The sequence below is a fragment of the Dreissena polymorpha genome, chromosome 9 (assembly GCF_020536995.1).
Source record: "Dreissena polymorpha isolate Duluth1 chromosome 9, UMN_Dpol_1.0, whole genome shotgun sequence".
Taxonomy (NCBI): Eukaryota; Metazoa; Mollusca; class Bivalvia; order Myida; family Dreissenidae; genus Dreissena; species Dreissena polymorpha.
The window spans coordinates 73,009,166-73,029,797 of NC_068363.1; the positions used below are offsets into that span (position 1 = coordinate 73,009,166).

The 20,632-nt window shown below is 38.3% G+C and overlaps 1 protein-coding gene across 2 annotated transcripts in view; it reads right to left on the minus strand.

Moving 5' to 3' along the window:
• Positions 1 to 20,632, minus strand: part of LOC127844402 (myelin transcription factor 1-like protein) — a 91,308-nt gene that overhangs the window by 34,484 nt on the left and 36,192 nt on the right. For both annotated transcript variants that reach the window (XM_052374550.1, XM_052374549.1), the window contains exons 8-11: positions 20,446 to 20,476; positions 17,417 to 17,479; positions 10,166 to 10,245; positions 5,815 to 5,937 (exon numbers count right to left, since the gene is read on the minus strand). In XM_052374550.1, the coding sequence (XP_052230510.1) occupies positions 5,815 to 5,937; positions 10,166 to 10,245; positions 17,417 to 17,479; positions 20,446 to 20,476 (297 nt within the window). The remainder of the gene's footprint in view (positions 1 to 5,814; positions 5,938 to 10,165; positions 10,246 to 17,416; positions 17,480 to 20,445; positions 20,477 to 20,632) is intronic.

Genomic DNA, 20,632 nt, shown 5'->3' on the forward strand with positions numbered 1-20,632 from the left:
TTGTGACTTCTAGAGTGTTTACAAAGTTTCTCTTTAGCCAAATTAGGAAAACTGCCCCCCCCCCCCCCCCGGCAGCCATATTATTCAACTGACCAGAACCATTTTCAAAACTCAACTCTCATATCAAGGAAACAAATGTTCTGACCAAATTTCATGAAAATTGGGCCAAAAATGTGACTTCTAGAGTGTTCACATGTTTTACTATATACATATAGAGAACAAGATGTGTTTGTGAAACACAATGTCCCCCTATATGATGTTTGACCTTGAAGGATGACCTTGACCTTGACCCTTCACCACTCAAAATGTGCAGCTCCATGAGATACACATGCATGTCAAATATAAAATTGCTAGCTTCAATATTGCAGAAGTTACATTACATGAGCAATTTTGACCCATATATTTGACCTAGAAGGATGGCCTTGACCTTTCACCACTCAAAATGTGCAGCTCCATGAGATACACATGCATGCCAAATATCAAGTTGCTATATTCAATATAGCAAAAGTCATTGCAAAATGTTAAAGTTGGCGCAAACTAACCAACAGACCAACCAACCAACCAACAGACCAACAGACAGGGCAAAAACAATATGTCCCCCACTACTATAGTGGGGGACATAAAATTCCCCAGCCACTGGCAGCCATGTTTTTCACCGATCTGGACCATTTTCGAACTCGTCCGAGATATCAATAAAACCAATGTTTTGACCAACTTTCATGATGATTGGGCAAAATTTGTGACTTCTAGAGTGTTAACAAGGTTTCTCTAAAAACAAATAAGGAAAACTGCCCCCCACCCCCTGGCAGCCATGTTATTGAACTAAACGGAACCATTTTCGAACTCAACTCTCATATCAAGGAAACAAATGTTCTAACCAAATTTAATGAAAATTGGGCCAAAAATGTGACTTCTAGAGTGTTCACATGTTTTCACTATAAACATATAGAGAAAAATGCCCCGCCCTCTGGCGGCCATGTTTTTCACCGATCTGGACCATTTTCAAACTCGTCCGAGATATCAATAAAACTAATGTTTTGACCAACTTTCATGATGATTGGGCAAAAAATGTGACTTCTAGAGTGTTTACAAGGTTTCTCTTTAGCCAAATAAGGAAAACTGCCCCCCCCCCCCCCCGGCAGACATGTTATTGAACTGACCAGAACCATTGTTGAACTCTACTCTCATATCAGGGAAACAAATGTTCTAACCAAATTTCATGAAAATTGGGCCAAAAATGTGACTTCTAGAGTGTTCACATGTTTTCACTATATACATTTAGAGAAAAATGCCCCGCCCACTGGCGGCCATGTTTTTTCACCGATCTGGACCATTTGCGAACTCGTCCGAGAAATCAATAAAACCAATGTTTTGACCAACTTTCATGATGATTGGGCAAAAATTGTGACTTCAAGAGTGTTTACAAGGTTTCTCTTTAGCCAAATAAGGAAAACTGCCCCGCCCACTGGCGGCAATGTTCTTCAACGGATCGTAACCACTTTTGAACTCAACCAACATATTATTAAGACAAACATTTTGACAAAGTTACATAAAGATTGGGCATGAAATTTGACTTCTAAAGTGTTTAAAAGTTTTTTCTTTTTTTTTGACCTTGTGACCTAGTTTTTGACCCGGCACGACCCAGTTTCGAACTCAACCGAGATTTCATAGGGACAAAGCTTCTGACCAAGTTTCCTGAAGGTCAGACAATAGATGTGGCCTCTAGAGTGTTTACGAACAAATGTGGACGGACGACGGACAGCGGACGGACAAAGACCGGTCACAAAAGCTCACCTGAGCAATCAGGTGAGCTAAAAATCAAAACTTAATTCTCAACTGCAAACACAACTCAAATATCAAAAACAAAAAAACTATAAAAACAAAGACATTCATCAACAAAATATTTCAATTAAAGTCATTACCAATAAGAATAGGTCAAATAACAAAATTGTGAAAAAAGTAATAGAAGGCTTTAAATAACTGAATCAGTAGATTTTTCCTAGAGTTAAAAGGGGTAAAAACTTTTAAATTACTAAGAGGGCCAAGGTGGCCCTATATAACCTTGGCCCTAGATTGCACACCAATTTAATGGGACATGGTCAATTTTGATCACACTTATTTACACTGTTACTCCAATACAACGCAGATGACGGAGCCACAATAAAGCGTTATAAATGGATCCACATTATAAGTTCTGAGCTCATTCATTGATAAACTATTGCAAGATTGTGTTTTCTTTCGCCAATACATGCATATAAATCCTATAGTATTGATAGTTGTATACATATTGCTTTTCTAATGTGCATATATATCCGATAATCCTATATAATAACTAAATAACTTTAAAAAAATCTGACCATTTAAGATGATGAATTTGTTTAAGAATTACATAAACACAAACCTATGCCATTTTTTAGAAGTGTAAACTGTACAATGCATTATGTGACAGTGGTTTCATGGTGCACTGTTCAGATTAAACTGCATCAACCAATGGACAAGTGACCTTGACCTTTCACCTAGTGACCTGAAAATCGATAGGGGTCATCTGCAAGTCATGATCAATGTACCTATGAAGTTTCATGGTCCAAAGCATAAGCGTTCTTGAGTAATCATCTGGAAACCATTTTACTATTTCGGGTCATCGTGACCTTGACCTTTGTCCTAGTGACCTGAAAATCAATAGGGGTTATCTGCGAGTCATGATCAATGTATCTATGAAGTTTCATGATCCTAGGCATAAGCGTTCTTGAGTTATCATCCAGAAACCATTTTACTGCTTTGGGTCACCATGACCTTGACCTTTGACCTAAAAATCAATAGGGGTCATCTGCGAGTCATGATCAATGTATCTATGAAGTTTCATGATCCTAGGCATAAGCGTTCTTGAGTTATCATCCGGAAACCATTTTACTGCTTTGGGTCACTGTGACCTTGACCTTTGACCTAGTGACCTGAAAATCTATAGGGGTCATCTGCCAGTCATGATCAATCTACCTATCAAGTTTCATGATCCTAGGAATAAGCGTTCTTCAGTTATCATCCGGAAACCATTTTACTATTTCGGGTCACTGTGAACTTGACCTTTGACCTAGTGACCTCAAAATGGATAGGGGTCATCTGCGAGTCATGATCAATGTACCTATGAAGTTTCATGATCCTAGGCATAAGCGTTCTTGAGTTATCATCCGGAAACCATTTTACTATTTCGGGTCACCGTGACCTTGACCTTTGACCTAGTGACCTCAAAATCAATAGGGGTCATCTGCTGGTCATGATCAATGTACCTATGATTTTTTATTATCGTAGCCATTAGCTGATTGAGTTATCATCTGGAAACAATTTTTCTATTTCAGGTCACCGTGACCTTGACCTTTGATATAGTGAAATGAAAAGCAATAAGGGTCAACTGCGAGTCGATGATCAATGTACCTATGAAGTTTCATGATCCTAGGCATAAGCGTTCTTGAGTTATCATCCAGAAACCATTTAAATATTTCGGGTCACCATGACCTTGACCTTTGACCTAGTGACCTGAAAATCAATAGGGGTCATCTGCGAGTCATGATGAATCTACCTATTAAGTTTCATGATCCTAGGCCTAAGCGTTCTTGAGTAATCATCCGGAAACCATTTTACTATTTTGGGTCACTGTGACCTTGACCTTTGACCTAGTGACCTGAAAATCAATAGGGGTCATCTGCGAGTCATGATCAATGTGCCTATGAAGTTTCATGATCCTAGGCCCAAGTGTTCTTGAGTTATCATCCGGAAACCACCTGGTGGACGGACCGACCGACAGACAGACCGACATAAGCAAAGCAATATACCCCCTCTTCTTCAAAGGGGGGCATAAAAAGTACTTTAACTTCTTGCTCAACTATGAATACAGATCAACTGTAAACAAAACTGTAACAGCAACTTAAGAATACAAATGAGGTATTGTTTGTAACATAATACTCACACAACAGGATTTTAAACTATTCCTTCAAGTCTGAATATACATGGAAAACTGCTCAATTTAATGGCAATACCGTCATTTTTAACACTTTTTGAGGAAATTAAAACAGCACAGCACCATCAATTAAGAATTTGTAATCATTTATTTTTCATTCTATTTTAAGCAATTTGAAACAAAATTATTTAAAGCAATTTGAAGCAAAATAAGAAAAACTTTGTTACAATCATGTTTTCCAGTAATTCAGTGTTAACAATTGTTATTTTAAATCAATTTATCCAACAAATATTTAAAATGAAAGGGCTTTTTTAATTAATGTACAAAGCTAGGATCATCTAAGGTGTCGTCCCAAACAAACAAGCCATGTGTCCATAGGTTACCAATGTCTAATGATTCCACATTTGTCTTTGAAGTCTGCTTATGTCACAAACTAGTTTTTATGGCACATGTGAAATGTGACCCCTATGTGTCACCTTGACTGTGCATCCATAATTGGTAAGTTATAATCTAATGGCATGATGAATGACAAAGTTACACGCACAAGTATTTTATAGCCTGCTTTGACCTTTGAACTATATATACTTAGTAGGCAGCATTTTGCCAGGTTGTTGCTAAGGCCCCATGGCAAAGACCCACAGTTGGTTAAAAAAAATTAAATCTGATTTGTCCTATGATTGAAATTCTGTATTAATCCTGAGCTCAAGCAAGCACACATTGAATATAACTTCAAAGTGAGTTCCTTGGTTGGACCTGACTTGAAAATTCAGGCACATGGGTACCCTTTTTTGTTTATTCAGGCAAAGAAGTACGCCTAATTAGCAAATTCAGGCATAGTGGTGCCATTGTGCTAAAAGGCTCTGGTGAAAACGCCCTGCAAAGTGTGACTCTGTCCTTTGAGGTTTGCAGATGGTTGTTACAAGCCAAATGTAATCTTATGATGGTTTACATTTGTGCCACTTTTTTTAAATCCATCAATTCATGTCAAAGTTATGACTCCAACAGGAATTTTCAAGCCGTTTTGAGGCCAACTTTGACCCTCACCGGAGACATAGAGTCTTGAGGAAGGGACAAGGGTGTTAAACTCTACATGTTATTCTTATGATGGCGAACATTTGTGCCCAGTTATTAAACAAGATGTGTTTGTGAAACACAATGTCTCCCTATATGATGTTTGACCTTGAAGGATGACCTTGACCTTGTGAAGGATGACCTTGACCTTTCACCACTCAAAATGTGCAGCTCCATGAGATACACATGCATGCTAAATATCAAGTTGCTATCTTCAATATTGCAAAAGTATTCATAAAATAAGCCATTTGGGCCACATATATTTGACCTCTGACCTTGAAGGATGACCTTGACCTTTTACCACTCAAAATGTGCAGCTCCATGAGATACACATGCATGCCAAATATCAAGTTGCTATCTTCAATATTGCAAAAGTATTCATAAAATGAGCGATTTTGGCCACATATATTTGACCTCTGACCTTGAAGTATGACCTTGACCTTTCACCACTCAAAATGTGCAGCTTCATGAGATACACATGCATGCCAAATATGAAGTTGCTATCTTCAATATAGCAAAAGTTATTGCAAAATGTTAAAGTTGGCGCAAACAGACCAACAGACTAACAGACAGACCAACAGACAGACCAACAGACAGGGCAAAAACAATATGTCCCCCACTACCATAGTGGGGGACATAAAAATCCATCAATATATGGCTAAGTTATGGCTGAGGTTACTGGTAGGAAATTTTCATGCAGAAACAGACACAACAACAAACAATGCTATTTGAATGCAGTGCATGGGCATACAATATACACTTTTTAAACAGGTAAATGGGACCCAACCTACCTTTATTGTTGATCTCCTCCTGCATGTGTTTGGCAGCCAGCTTGATGAGCTGTTTCTCTGTACAAGCTGCCAGGATGGCCTTGGAGGGGTCGTCCTGCTTGGGCAGTATCACCATGTGGTACTCTGAAAACAGAAACATTAAGTCAACGTATGAGCAAACTGCACAGGCTTATTACAAACAACACTTTCTGCCTTAACTGGATTTTTGTCAAGAAGAGTCTTCCTGTAAATAAGAGGGCCAGGCCAAAAAAATACGTCCGTTTCTGGTCTCCTTGGTGGAAAAAACAGGGTCGGTAGGTAGGGATTTCTTTTTTCGGGTACTAGAAAAGAAGGCTACTAAAGCTTAAAATAAGAAAAACATGTATATATATATATATATGTTTTGTTTGATTGATACTACATCTTACATGAACGAAAATGAACGATTTTTTAAAATATTTTTTTTTTTTTGGTGACCCTAATAAAAAGTTGAGGGTCGGCGCCTATTCTGGAGACACTGTGGGGGACCAGAAACTGACCTATTTTTTATGGGGGGGGGGGCCCCCAGAGGCCCACGATAACTCACCCAAGGCTTCAGGGAACTGAACAAATCTCAGCTACTTGTTGTCTTGTAACCAATTCCAAACTTGGCCAAATATCTAGAGAGTTAACAAGATTTAGCTATAGCCACAAAAGAAAAAATTCCCTGCACACTGGGGGCCATGTATTTCAACATATGGGAACCATTATCAAACTCAGCTCAGCTATCATAAGAACAAATGTTCTGACCATGTTTCATTAAGATTGGACAAAAATATGACTTCTAGTGTTTCATTTTAGCCATTTGAAAAAAATGCCTTTTTTTTCGACGAACCATAACCATTTTAAAACACAGCCAAGCAATTATTGCAACCAATGTTCTGACTAAGTTTCGTAAAGATTGGACCATAAATATAACTTCTAGAGAGTTAACAAGGTTTTACTATATCCATACAAGGAAAAATACGCTGTCTCCTGGCAGCCATATTTTTCAATAGACCGGAACCATTTTCGAACTTATTCAAGGTATCATTACAACAAATGTTCTGACAAAGTTTCATGACCATTAGACAATTAATATGACTTCCAGAGTGTAAAAAAGGTTTAACTATAGACATACAAGAAATAATGCCCAGCCCCCAGGCGGCCATGTTTTCAACCAGAACCTTTTTCAAACTCTTCCAAGATATAATTGGAACAAATCTTCTGACCAAGTTTCAAGAAGATCGGACAATATGTGGCTTCTAGAGTGCTATTGCAACACAAGACAAACGACGGACAAAATACGACCACCTGTTGTGCTCAGGTGATCATACACAGGGGTTATTCAGCACTGTCTGCGCCTCCAGAAAACGGAGTCACTCCCAAAGCAAACGGACCCGATCCCAAACCGAAATTAAAAAAAATAATCCCAATTTCCAAAAAAAAAAAATACAAAAAAAACTTCTTTCTTTTTTTAAGAAAGAAGTGTCTTATAACTTGTTTGACTAATCAGTGTTTGTTGTTGGTCAAAAATAATCTGCTCTAAGGATTTGACTTCACAGTTCTTATCTCAGAGTGAAACTGAAAAACAAAACTGCAGTACTTGAATAAACGTTGAACATGCCCAATATTGCATCTGTTTAAATAAAGAAGACAAAATAACAAACAAGAGGGTCATCAGGCCCTAAGGCGCTCACCTGAAAGCCAAAGGAACTTGACTATTCTGAAAAAAATGCAAGCTGATTCATGAAGATTATTTTGGACCAAAAAAGTGACTTTTAACATGTTTTTTTTATATATTTGACCTTGTGACCTAGTTTTTGGGCTCATATGACCCAGCTTCAATCTCTGGCAAAATTTCATTGGGACAAATGTTCTGACCAAGTTTCATGAAGATTGGCCAATAAATGTGGCTAATATAGTGTCAACAAGTTTTCACTAAAGCCATATAAGGACAACTGCCCCCCCCCCTGGCAGCCATGTTTTTCAACAAACTATAACCATTTTCAAACTCACTCGAGCTATTGTAAGAACAAATGTTCTGATCAAGTTTCATAACGATTGGATAATAAATGAGACTTCTAGAGTGTTAACAAGGTTTTGTAGTAAATAGCCATTTAAGGAAAAATGCCACGCCCCCTTGCGGCCATGTTTTTTTACGGATCTCAACCATTTTTTAACTTAGCCCAGATATTATTAGTTCAAATATTCTGACCAAGTTTCATGAGCATTGGACCACAAATGTGACTTCTAGAGTGGTAACAAGGTTTTACCATACAGTAAAGCCATATAAGGAAAACTGCCCCGCCCCATGTCTGCCATGTTTTTCAGTCAACTAGAACCATTTTCGAACTCGTCTAAGATATTATTGGGACACATGTTTTGACCAAGTTTCATGAAGATTGGACTAAAAAAGTGACTTCTAGAGTGTTAACAAGGTTTTACTAGAGCCATATAAGGAAAACTGCCATGCCCCCTGGCGGCCATGTTTTTCAACAAACCGGAACCATTTTCGAACTCGTCCAAGATATTATTGGGACACATGTTCTGACAAAGTTTCATGAAGATTGGACTAAAAATGTGACTTCTAGAGTGTTAACAAGGTTTTACTATAGCCATATAATGAAAACTGCCACGCCCTCTGGCGGCCATGTTTTTCAACCAACCGGAACCATTTTCGAACTCGTCCAAGATATTATTGGGACACATGTTCTGACAAAGTTTCATGAAGATTGGACTAAAAATGTGACTTCTAGAGTGTAAACAAGGTTTTACTAAAGCCATATAAGAACAAGGGACAAAATTGTCACAAAACCAGGTTTTCATTGTGAAAACAAAAATCTGATAAAGGGAGAAAACTCAAACTGAACTTTTGAAATGAACAAACAAAATTAACCCCCTTTGTAAGTTTGTTTTTAAAAAAAATCTATTTTTAGTTGTGGCGACCTTGACATTGGAGATATTGACGTGATTCTTTCGTGCGACACACTGTCCCATGATGGTGAACAAATGTGCCAAATGATTTTAAAATCTCACAATGAATGACATAGTTATGGTCAGGACAAGCTCATTTATGGCCATTTTTGACCTTTGAACTCTAAGTGTGACCTTGACCTTGGAGATATCGACGTAATTATTGCGCGCGACACACCGTCCAATGATGGTGAACAAATGTGCCAAATGATTTTAAAATCTGACAATGAACGACATAGTTATGGCCCAGACAAGCTTGTTCCGCCGGCCCGCCAGCCAGCCAGCCAGCCAGCCAGCCAGCCAGCCAGCCAGCCAGCCAGCCAGCCAGCCAGCCCGCCCGCATTCGCCAATCTAATAACCAGTTTTTTCCTTCGGAAAACCTGGTTAAAAACTGCCACGCCCCCTGGGCGGCCATGTTTTTCAATCAACCGGAACCATTTTCGAACTCGTCCAAGATTTTATTGGGACACATGTTCTGACAAAAGTTCATGAAGATTGGACTAAAAATGTGACTTCTAGAGTGTTAACAAGGTTTTACTATAGCCATATAAGGAAAACTGCCACACCCCTGGCGGCCATGTTTTTCAATCAACCGGAACCATTTTCGAACTCGTCCAAGATATTATTGGGACACATGTTCTGAGTAAGTTTCATGAAGATTGGACAATAAATGTAGCCTCTAGAGTGTTAACAAGGTAAATGTTGACGACGCACGACGGACAAAAGGCGATCACAATAGCTCACCATGAGCACGTTGTGCTCAGGTGAGCTAATAAAAACACATTTATTTGTTAAACCACTGAATTATATAAGCATGATAAATTCCCAATTTTTTCCCAAAATGAGCCGTTTCATCGAAGCAAAAATTCCCAAAATGGCCAATTTTGTCGATAAAAATTCCCAATTTGGTCAGACTCCTTTTCCCAAAATAGGCAGAAAAACCCCTGATGCAAAAAATACAATAAAAATGGATATTAATGTACCTGATAAGTCTGTGCCAGTAGCAAAACTTTAAGCACAAAAAATGAAAACCCTATTTCAAAAAGCCAGGCTCATATATATATATTGCACAAATGAAGAGTTCATCTGTAGGTCACAGTCCATGGCAAAACCCACTATTGATATCATTACATTATATACTGTAAGAATCTCTTTCTCATCAATATTGAGTCAACAACTGGCTTACAAAATGACATACAACTATTAAATACGCTTTAAATTAGTTGTAGAAACCTTTTATTTACGGTATCTTGAATTAAGATCATGGCCTTGAACTTTTAAACCTGACTCTGAAGCACAACACTGCACTTACAAATGACTAGAAATATTATCATAGCACTTAGTAATCGACTTATGCAGGCAAGAAATGACCACTTACTGTTCCTTTTTCCACGACCGCGTTCACTGCCTCCGCCACCAACCAACTTTCCCATGGCATATATAGGACACCCTGACACACTGAAACATACCAACATGATATTACTACCAGAGACTTCTAAATGAGAGTATTTAATAAAAACATTTTAACCCTTTGCATGCTGGGAAATTTGTCGTCTGCTACAATGTTGTCTGCTGAATTTCTAAAATTAGCATTTTCTTCGATTTTTTTCAAAAAATACTTCAGAAAAGCAAACAGTTTGGATCCTGATGAGACGCCACGTTTTGTGGCTTCTCATCTGGATCCAAATTGTTTGCACAGGCCTTCAAAATTTGGTTCCAGCACTGAAAGAGTTAATAATACAAAACAAAACCAGCAAGGTTTGAATTAATGCCATTTAGTCATATTATACAAAAGTAGAAGAACAATTTATGCATGACAGCTTTTATCTACTAAATATGAGAAAGCACAGAGTTTGGTAGACATTCTTTATGTTTCACAGACGGTGATGCCCTATGACACATGATTGGACAGGGATAAACCACTTAAATATTCTACCGTGGACATTAAGACAATCAGCCAAAGTTCTGCAAAATTTGGTGGCAGCCATTATTATTTCCTTTACTAGCATCTACACCATAAAGATAATTCAGTTGTTAAAGATTCTTGAAATCCACAAAACATTTAAAGAGGAAACAATTACAACTTGTTTTAGATTAAATTCAGTTGAAAAACAGACAAAGAGCCATAAATTCTTCAACAAGAGGGCCTGAAAGGCCCAAAGTCGCTCACCTGAGATTCAAAGGAACTGCCCTATTCTGTGCAGCCTAAAATGTCATTAGAACAAAATGTCCTTACCAACTTTCATGACTAGTGAACACCCTGGCAGCCATGTTTTTGAACAGACCAGAACCATTTTCATACACATCCAAGATATCATTTAAACAAATATACTGACAAAGTTCCATGAAGATTCATGAAGCCATAGAAGGAAAAATCCCCTGGTGACCATGTTTTTCAAGCAACTGGAACCATTTTCATACTTGCCCAAGATATCATTGGGACAAATCTTCTGACAAAGTTTCATGATGATTGGACAATAAATATTGCTTCTAGAATGTTAACAAGGTTTTACTATAGTTAATAAGGAAAAATGCCACGCCCCCTTGGCGGCCATGTTTTTCCACCAACCGGAACCATTTTCGAACTCATCCAAGAAATCCTTGGTACAAATCTTGCAGGGCTATAGATAACTTTTGGGGTATATTGGGTAATTCACTTCCTGTTTTTGACAACAATAGGGTTTTTGAAAATTCAATAGAGTTTTAGCAAAAATTTTCATCCCCTACTTTTGAGCTTAATTGGGTTTTTCAACCCCGTTTTTTTAATTCAATTGGGTCATTTAGGGAATGATGTATATGATATAATAAAAATCTACAAAGATTACTATATTATTAATACAAATGGAATTCAAAAAGGTACCTGTACATAACAACAAACAACTAGAAATGGCGCGGCAGAGGCCGACGCGTATCCCCACGCCGAATGTTTGACCTAGGTGTGCCCCAGGGTTGGTAATGGGGCCATGCATAGCTGAGATTGACCGTATTGTCATAAGAGAAGTTCATCATCAATTAGAAGTGAATTGGTGTAGAAATGAAGAAGTTATAGTAAAAGGCAATTTTGGGTGGGTGTGACATATGTGGGCAGGGCGCCCCAGGGTTGGTAATTGTGCCATGCATAGTTGAGATTGACCGTATTGTCATAAGAGAAGTTCAGTATCAATTTGAAGTGAATCGGTGTAGAAAAGAAGAAATTATAGTAAAAGGCAATTTTGGGCGGGTGTGGTCTATGTGGGCGGGGCCCCAGGGTTGGTAATGGGGCCATGCATAGTTGAGATTGACCGTATTGTCATAAGAGAGGTTCAGTATCAATTTGAAGTGAATCAGTGTAGAAATGAAGAAATTATAGTAAAAGGCAATTTTGGGTGGGTGTGGTCTATGTGGGCGGGGCGCCCCAGGGTTGGTAATGGGGCCATGCATAGTTGAGATTGACTGTATTGTCATAAGAGAAGTTCAATATCAATTTGAAGTAGAAATGAAGAAATTATAGTAAAGGCAATTTTGGGTGGGTGTGGTCTATGTGGGCGGGGCCCCAGGGTTGGTTATGGGGCCATGCATAGTTGAGATTGACCCTAATGTCATAAGAGAAGTTCAGTATCAATTTGAAGTGAATCCGTGTAGAAATGAAAAAATTATAGTAAATGGAATTTTTTGGTGGGTGTGGCCTATGTGGGCGGGCGCCCCAGGGTTGGGATTGGGGCCATGCATAGTTGAGATTGACCCTAATGTCATAACAAAAGTTCAGTATCAATTTGAAGTGAATCTGTGTAGAAATGAAAAAATTATAGTAAATGGAAATTTTTGGTGGGTGTGGCCTATGTGGGCGGGGCGCCCCAGGGTTGGGAACGGGGCCATGCATGGTTGAGATTGACCGTATTGTCATAAGAGAGGTCCAGTATCAATTTGAAGTGAATCGGTGTAGAAATAAAGAAGTAAATGTAAAATAACCTAAAAAAATGAGTGATAATTTCTGACGCGGCCCCACCCCAACCGCTATAACTTTTGACCCAGGGGTCAGATCAAAATTCCAAATAGTGCAGGGTCGCACATATGCTCATAGCTACCATGTGTGTAAGTTTCAAGGTTCTAGTGCTTTTAGTGTAGGAGGAGATAGTGGCCAGGACGGACGGACAGACAGACAGACGGACGGACGGCGGAGATAACCACAATATCCCCACCTTTTTTTCAAAAAGCGTGGGGATAATTACTGAATTTCTGATCGAAGTTCATTCATTTTTGCGTTGAATAAGACAGAGTCCCTGAAAATCGCTGCACAGTTGAAGTTATGGGTGTTCAAAGCGATGCACCCTATTTTCGGGTCATTTTGAGTTAAATACCTTGAAAATGAAAGTAGAAATCGGACGGGTCTACGAATAATTACAATAATACCCCAAAGATTGATTAGTACTGGGAAGAATGCCTTCTTTTCTTCCGGTACATTTTTGTACGGCAAATAACCAGTCTAAAAAATACGCCAGCTGTTCGCAAGAATTGCGTTTTGTGAAACAAGGTTTTTTACGGGAATTACGTTATTAAATTTGTATTTGCGTTTTTGTACAATTTTTTTTTAGTTTATTTACGTTTTTGGTTATTTAATTGCGTAATAACATAAATTCCCTTGTTATCTATAGCCCTGATCTTGTGACCAAGTTTCATGATGATCGGACAATAAATGTGGCCTCTAGAGTGTTAATAAAGTTTACTAAAGCAATATATAACCATATTTGGAAAAATGCCCCGCCCCATAGTGGCCATGTTTTTAAAGCAACCGAAACCATTTTCAAACTCATCCAAAATATCATTGGGACAAATCTTCTTACCAAGTTTCATGAAGGTCAGAAAATACATGTAAATGTGACCATATAAGGAAAAATGCCCTGCCCCTGGGCGGCCATATATTTCAACCAACCGACATCCTTTTTTAACTTGTCCAAGATATTATTGGGATGAATCTTCTAACCAAGTTTCCTGAAGATCGGACGATAAATGTGGCCTCTAGGGTGTGAACAAGATTTCACTAAAGTAAAATATATCCATATAAGGAAAAATGCCCCGCTCCTTGGCAGCCATGTTTTTCAAGCAAACGTGACCATTTTCAAACTCATCCAATATATCATTGAGACCAATCTTCTGACCAAATTTCATGAAGATTGGACAATAAATGTGGCCTTAAGTGTTAACAAGGTTTTACTATAGCCGTATAAGGAAAAATGCCCCGCCCCCTGGCGGCCATGTTTTTCAACCAACTGGCATCATTTTCAAACTTGTCCAAGATATTATTAGGATGAATCTTCTGACCAAGCTTCATGAAGATTGGACAATAAATGTGGCCTCTAGAGTGTTAACAAGATTTTACAATAGCCATATAAGGAAAAATGCCCCACCCCTTGGCAGCCATGTTTTTCAAGCAAAGGTTACCATTTTTTAACTCAACCAAGATATCAGTGGGACAAATCTTCTGAGCAAGTTTCATGAAGATCGAAAAATAAATGTGGCCTCTAGAGTGTTAACAAGGTTTTACTATAGCCAAATAAGGAAAAATGCCCAGCCCCCTGGCCGCCAAGTTTTTCAACCAACCGGCATCATTTTCACACTTGTGCAAGATATGATTGAGATGAATCTTCTGACCAAGTTTTATTAAGATCAGACGATAACTGTGGCCTCTAGAGTGTTAACAAGATTTTACTAAAGCCATATAAGGAAAAATGCCCCGCCCCTTGGCAGCCATGTTTTTCAAGCAAACAACCATTTTTAAACTCATCCAAGATATCATTGAAACCAATCTTCTGACCAAATTTCATGAAGATTGGACAATAAATGTGGCCTCTAGAGAGTTAACAAGGCAAATGTTGACGCCGCACAATGGACAACGGACGACAGACAAAAAGCGATCACAAAAGCTCACCATAAGCACGATGTGCTCAGGTGAGCTAAAAACTGGTTGCAGCAAAAATTATTTCTTTATGATCATCTTAACACTAAGGTTAACGTCTAGCTGGAGTACTGTGGTCAACTATACATTAAAGTCGTTCAATTGTGAAATTTGAAGTTAGATCCATCCACTAATTAAAAGTCTTGAAAACACAAGCTATGAGACATTGCAGATCTGCAAACAGACTTGCAGTGTTTAATGCATCTCACTCTGAAAGGGCGAAAAAAGACATGATGGATTCCATGGCTGCAAAAAAGCCACCAATATTCTACACTAGTCAACAACATTTTAAGAGAACATTTTATTTTTCATACTATCCTTTTAATCTAACAACATATTCTAGGCCTTAATATAACAAGACTATTGTCAAGCAATATGGCCCCTACCGGTGAAACTCCACCATTTTCAGCAATATTTCTAGTTTATTTGTTGCCATTGCAACCAGAATTCTTGATGTAGGAACAAAATGAAATGATGTGCATAATCTCCATCTTGTCATTTGTCTATGTTTACAAGTTTCATGAACAAATGTGAAGAACATAGCAGGATCCAGAAAGGTGTGACAGACAGACACACAGACAGACACACAGAGCGCAAACCATAAGTCCCCTCCGGTTTGACCGGTAGGGGACAACAAGAAATTATCAGTCCTACCAGACAACCAATATTAAATTGATATAGAGAGGAATGAGCATGCAACTATTAAGTTGATCAACATTTCAGTTTCTGATACAAATGATCTAGTAACTCAGGACTCAATGCATGCACATAAAGTATCGTCACAGATTAGACAGTGCAGTCAGTACAGGTAAACCATGAATGTTATCTTCCGCTTTTATGGATTTATTTGTGTAAAAAAAATCCCCTTTTCACAAATTTTGCATGCTTTGAAGTTATTAAATGCTTTATATTGATAAATGAAAACAGTAAATTTTTAAAGCTCCAATAAAAAATCAAAAATAAAATTTAACAAGGGCTGTTTGTAAAACATGCATGCCCCCCATATGGGCTGTCCGTTGGACTGGCAGCCATTGTGTGAACACGACTTTTGTCACTGTGACCTTGACCTTTGATATAGTGACCTGAAAATCAATAGGGGTTATCTGCAAGTCAAGATCAATGTACCTATGAAGTGTCATGATCCTAGGCAAAAGCGTTCTTGAGTTATCATCCAAAAATCATTTTACTATTTCGGGTCACCGTGACCTTTGACCTTGTGACCTCAAAATCAATAGGGGTCATCTGCGAGTCATGATCAATCTACCTATGAAGTTTCATGATCCTAGGCATATGCGTTCTTGAATTAGCATCCGAAAATCATTTTACTATTTCGGGTCACCGTGACCTTGACCTTTGACCTAGTGACCTGAAAATCAATTGGGGTCATCTGCGAGTCATGATCAATCTACCTATAAAGTTTCATGATCCTAGGCATATGCGTTCTTGAATTATCATCCAAAAATCATTTTACTATTTTGGGTCACCGTGACCTTGACCTTTGACCTAGTGACCTCAAAATCAATAGGGGTCATCTGCGAGTCATGATCAATCTACCCATGAAGTTTCATGATCCTAGGCGTATGCGTTCTTGAGTTATCATCCGGAAACCATTTTACTATTTCGGGTCACCGTGACCTTGACCTTTGACCTAGTGACCTCAAAATCAATAGGGGTCATCTGCGAGTCATGATCAATCTACCCATGAAATTTCATGATCCTAGGCGTATGCGTTCTTGAGTTATCATCCGGAAACCATTTTACTATTTGGGTCACCGTGACCTTGACCTTTGACCTAGTGACCTCAAAATCAATAGGGGTCATCTGCAAGTCATGATCAATGTACTTATGAAGTTTCATGATCCTAGGCCCAAGCGTTCTTGAGTTATCGTCTGACAACCACCTGGTGGACGGACGGACGGACCGACCTACCGACCGACCAACCGACATGAGCAAAGCAATATACCCCCTCTTCTTGGAAGGGGGGCATAAAAAAGGAAAAAAAAGCCCGCAGCAGGGCTCGAACCAGTGATCCCGGGAATCCTGAAGTAAAAACGCATTAGCCAACTGAGCTATCCTGCCAAGCATACATGAGATGTGTATTTTAAACGTTATATAAGCAAACTTCATAGTTTCACAAATTTAAACGACAACAACAGAACTATCCAAATTATTCAATCGTTTTGCGTTGCAACGCTTTATAATTTTTAGGTTTTTTAATCGTCAAAAGATGCATATAATGGCTATATTAGACCATGGCAAATGTTCAGTAATACTGTTTCCTCACAAATATCATAACTAAACCGAAAATTTGCGAATCTGAAACAACTTTTTTCAATTTTGTCAATTTACCAAACCGTGAAAAGATCCCTTTAACAAAAAAGTCATGTCTATGCGAAAATATTAGGCCCAATATTTCCAGAGCACAGCTCAAATAGGAGTCGCATTATATGAAAACTGGGCATAATGCATGTGCGAAAAGTGTCGTCCCAGATAAGCCTGTGCAGTCCACTTTCCTCCTAAATTGGATTTTTGCACAGTGGAGACTTTTAACGAAAAAAGTCATAAAAGCGGAAAGTGTCCTCCCTGATTAGCCTGTGCGGAATGCGACACTTTACGCACATGAATTATGCCCAGTTTTCTCAGAACGCGACTCATAGTTTCCCACTTAACCCTATGAATCCAGGAAGGAAATCTCACCTTCTGTGCAAAGATCGCTTTCTTCTCACATGACCTTGGCCACTGCAACCAGGGGTGGGACAACTGAAAATATTCACACACACAAACATTGAATTGAAAATCTCTTCATTTCAGTATACAACAAGACGTGTCACAGAATATGACATATAACCTTGGAGAATATGCTTGTCAGGAGGGTGGGGGACACTACATTTATTGACAATGAACAGTACAAAAGTTAATGTTTATAACATACCAGCATACAAATGTATATAACTAGAAATGTGTTAAAGACATGCTTCTAACACTTTTTTGATACAACAAATCCACTATATATTCTATAGTGGGCAAAAATATAAAGGGGCATAATTTAACCAAAACAAGTTGCAGTTTAAATTCCTTTTTTAAGAATAAATATACACATTGAGGTCATTAACTGTGAAAGATTGAGCAAGATTCACCCAGTGGTTAAAGAGGAAGTAAAAACAAAAATAAACAAGAACTGCATTTGTGAAACACAATGCCCCCTACTGCGCTTTGAAGCTGCACGGCAGCTATTTTAGAAACAATGTTATATTTTGAATGTAAAGGTCACAGTGAAATTTCCCTTTGACCTAGTGACCTCAAACCATGTTTGATTGTAGATCTCAATGAGATGCATGCACATGTGAAGTTTAAAGAACATAGACCCAAGAGTTTTCATTTTATGAGCAAGGTTAAAGTTTTGGGACAGACACACACATACAATGACAGACAGACAGGCCAAAAACAATATATCCCCTGATCATTCGATTTGGGAGCATAAAAAGTTGTGACTCTCTATATTCTCTATATTGCAAAAAAATACACAAGGCAATATAGTGACAAAACTCTTCACAGCCAAAATTCCTTTCTTAAAGATACTTTTTACATAAGGTCATTCATCAAGTTCCTGAGTAGTTAAAGAGGACTTGAAAACACAAAATTTTGGGACTATATTAGACAAGAGGACCAAGATGGCCCTAGTTCGCAAACCTGAGAGGAGTCGGTTCATTCAATCTTTACCTAATGTCAAATTTGACCTAGATATTGACCAGACAAACATCCTGGTCAAGTTTCTTCATTATTGAACCAAAACTCTGGCGTAGGGAGTGTTTTTGTTTTTGTAAGATTTGAAATGGTGACCTACATTTTGAGTTGACCCCCTTACCAAACATCAAACTTTGCTTACAAGGATTTTGTATAATATAATGAAAATTTGGACAATCTAAGGGCAATAATTATGGCATTAATTATGTGATTTTGATCATCATCAAACTTGACTGAGATCTTTCAGCAACTTTGATAAAGAATGCTTCAGAAATGTGAATGCTAGAGTGTTTACAAACCAATATGAACAAACGGACAGCGGACAAAGACCAATCCTAAAACCTCACCTGAGCAATCAGGTGAGCTAAAAAGTGTGTTTCACCGATCTGAGCCATTTTCCAACTTGTCCAAGAAATCAATAAAACCAATGTATTGACTAAGTTTCACGATGATTAGGCAAAATATGTGACTTCTATAGTGTTCGATCACAAGGTTTCTCTCTATATAGTCACATAAGGAAAACTGCCCCACCCCCCTGGCAGCCATGTTTATTGACCCATTGGGACCATTTGCAAACTCATCTGAGATATATATAAAACCAATCTTTTCACCAAGTTTCATGATGATTGGGAAAAAAATGTGACTTCTAGAGTGTTCACAAGCTTTTTTTTACTATATAAATATAAGAAAACTGCCCCAGGGCAGCCATGTTATTCAACTGACCGGAACCATTTTCCAACTCAACTCTCGTATCAAGGAAACAAATGTTCTGACAAAATTTCATGAAAATTGGGCAAAAAATGTGACTTCTAGAGTGTTCACATGTTTTCACTATATACATATAGAGAAAAATGCCCCGCCATCTGGCGGCCATGTTTTTTCACCGATCTGGACCATTTTCGAACTTGTCCGACATATCAATAAAACCAATGTTTTGATTAACTTTCATGATGATTGAGCAAAAATTGTGACTTCCAGAGTGTTTACAAGGTTTCTCTAAAGCCAAATAAGGAAAACTGCCCCGCCCATTGGCTGCCATGTTTTTCAACGGACAAGAACCACTTTTGAACTCAACCAACATATCATTAAGACAAACATTTTTATAAAGTTACATGAAGATTGGGCATGAAATGTGACTTCTACAGTGTTTACAAGTTTTTTTTCGTTTTTTTTTACCTAGTGACCTAGTTTTTGACCCTGCATGATCCAGTTTCTAACTCGACTGAGATTTCATTGGGACAAAGCTTCTGACCAAGTTTCATGACGATCGGAAATAAATGTGGCCTCTAGAGTGTTAACGAACAAATGTGGACAGACGGACAGACAGACAACAGACAAAGACCAGTCACAAAAGCTCACCTGAGCAATCAGGTAAGCTAAAAAACAGACAAGCAGGTAAAAGTGCTTTCTTTAAAATTATTGATGCATTAAGGTCCTACAAATGTGATAGTTGAAGCAAGATCCAACCAGCGGTTAGAGAGGAGTTGAACACACAAAACTTTGGGACCATGTATTCTATTTTGGAACAAGAGATGTGTTTGTCAGAAACACAATGCCCCCTTCTGCACCGCTTTGAAGCCATATATTTGACCTTAGACCTTGAAGGATGACCTTGACCTTTCACCACTCAAAATGTGCAGCTCCATGAGATACACATGCATACCAAATATCAAGTTGCTATCTTCAATATTGAAAAAGTTATGAACAATGTTAAAGTTTTCGGCCGGACGGACAGACTGACTGACTAACTGACAGACAGGCAGACTGACGGACAGTTAAAAAACTATATGCCACCCTTTGGGGGCATAAAAACACAAAGGTACATAAATCTGCTTAAACTCTTAGCAGCAAATGTTCCCTTCGTAAAAAAAAAGAGATTAATTCCACATAAATATAAATCCACAGTAAACGTTTGAGCGAGATCCAGGCAGTAGTTAAAGTGGAGTTAAAACACAAATGTCAGTGAACAAAATGTCACTTACCCTTGATTTGTTCTGTTTTCCAGCCGTGCCACTGAAAAACACAAGGATTATCATTTTAAATTAAAACAAGAGATTGCCAAGCAATAGGGTCCCTTACCGGTAAAACTCCACCATGTCAGTAAAAAATCTTGTATATATATTTGTTGCCTTAGCAACCATAGTTTTTGACGTAGGAACAAAATGAAAT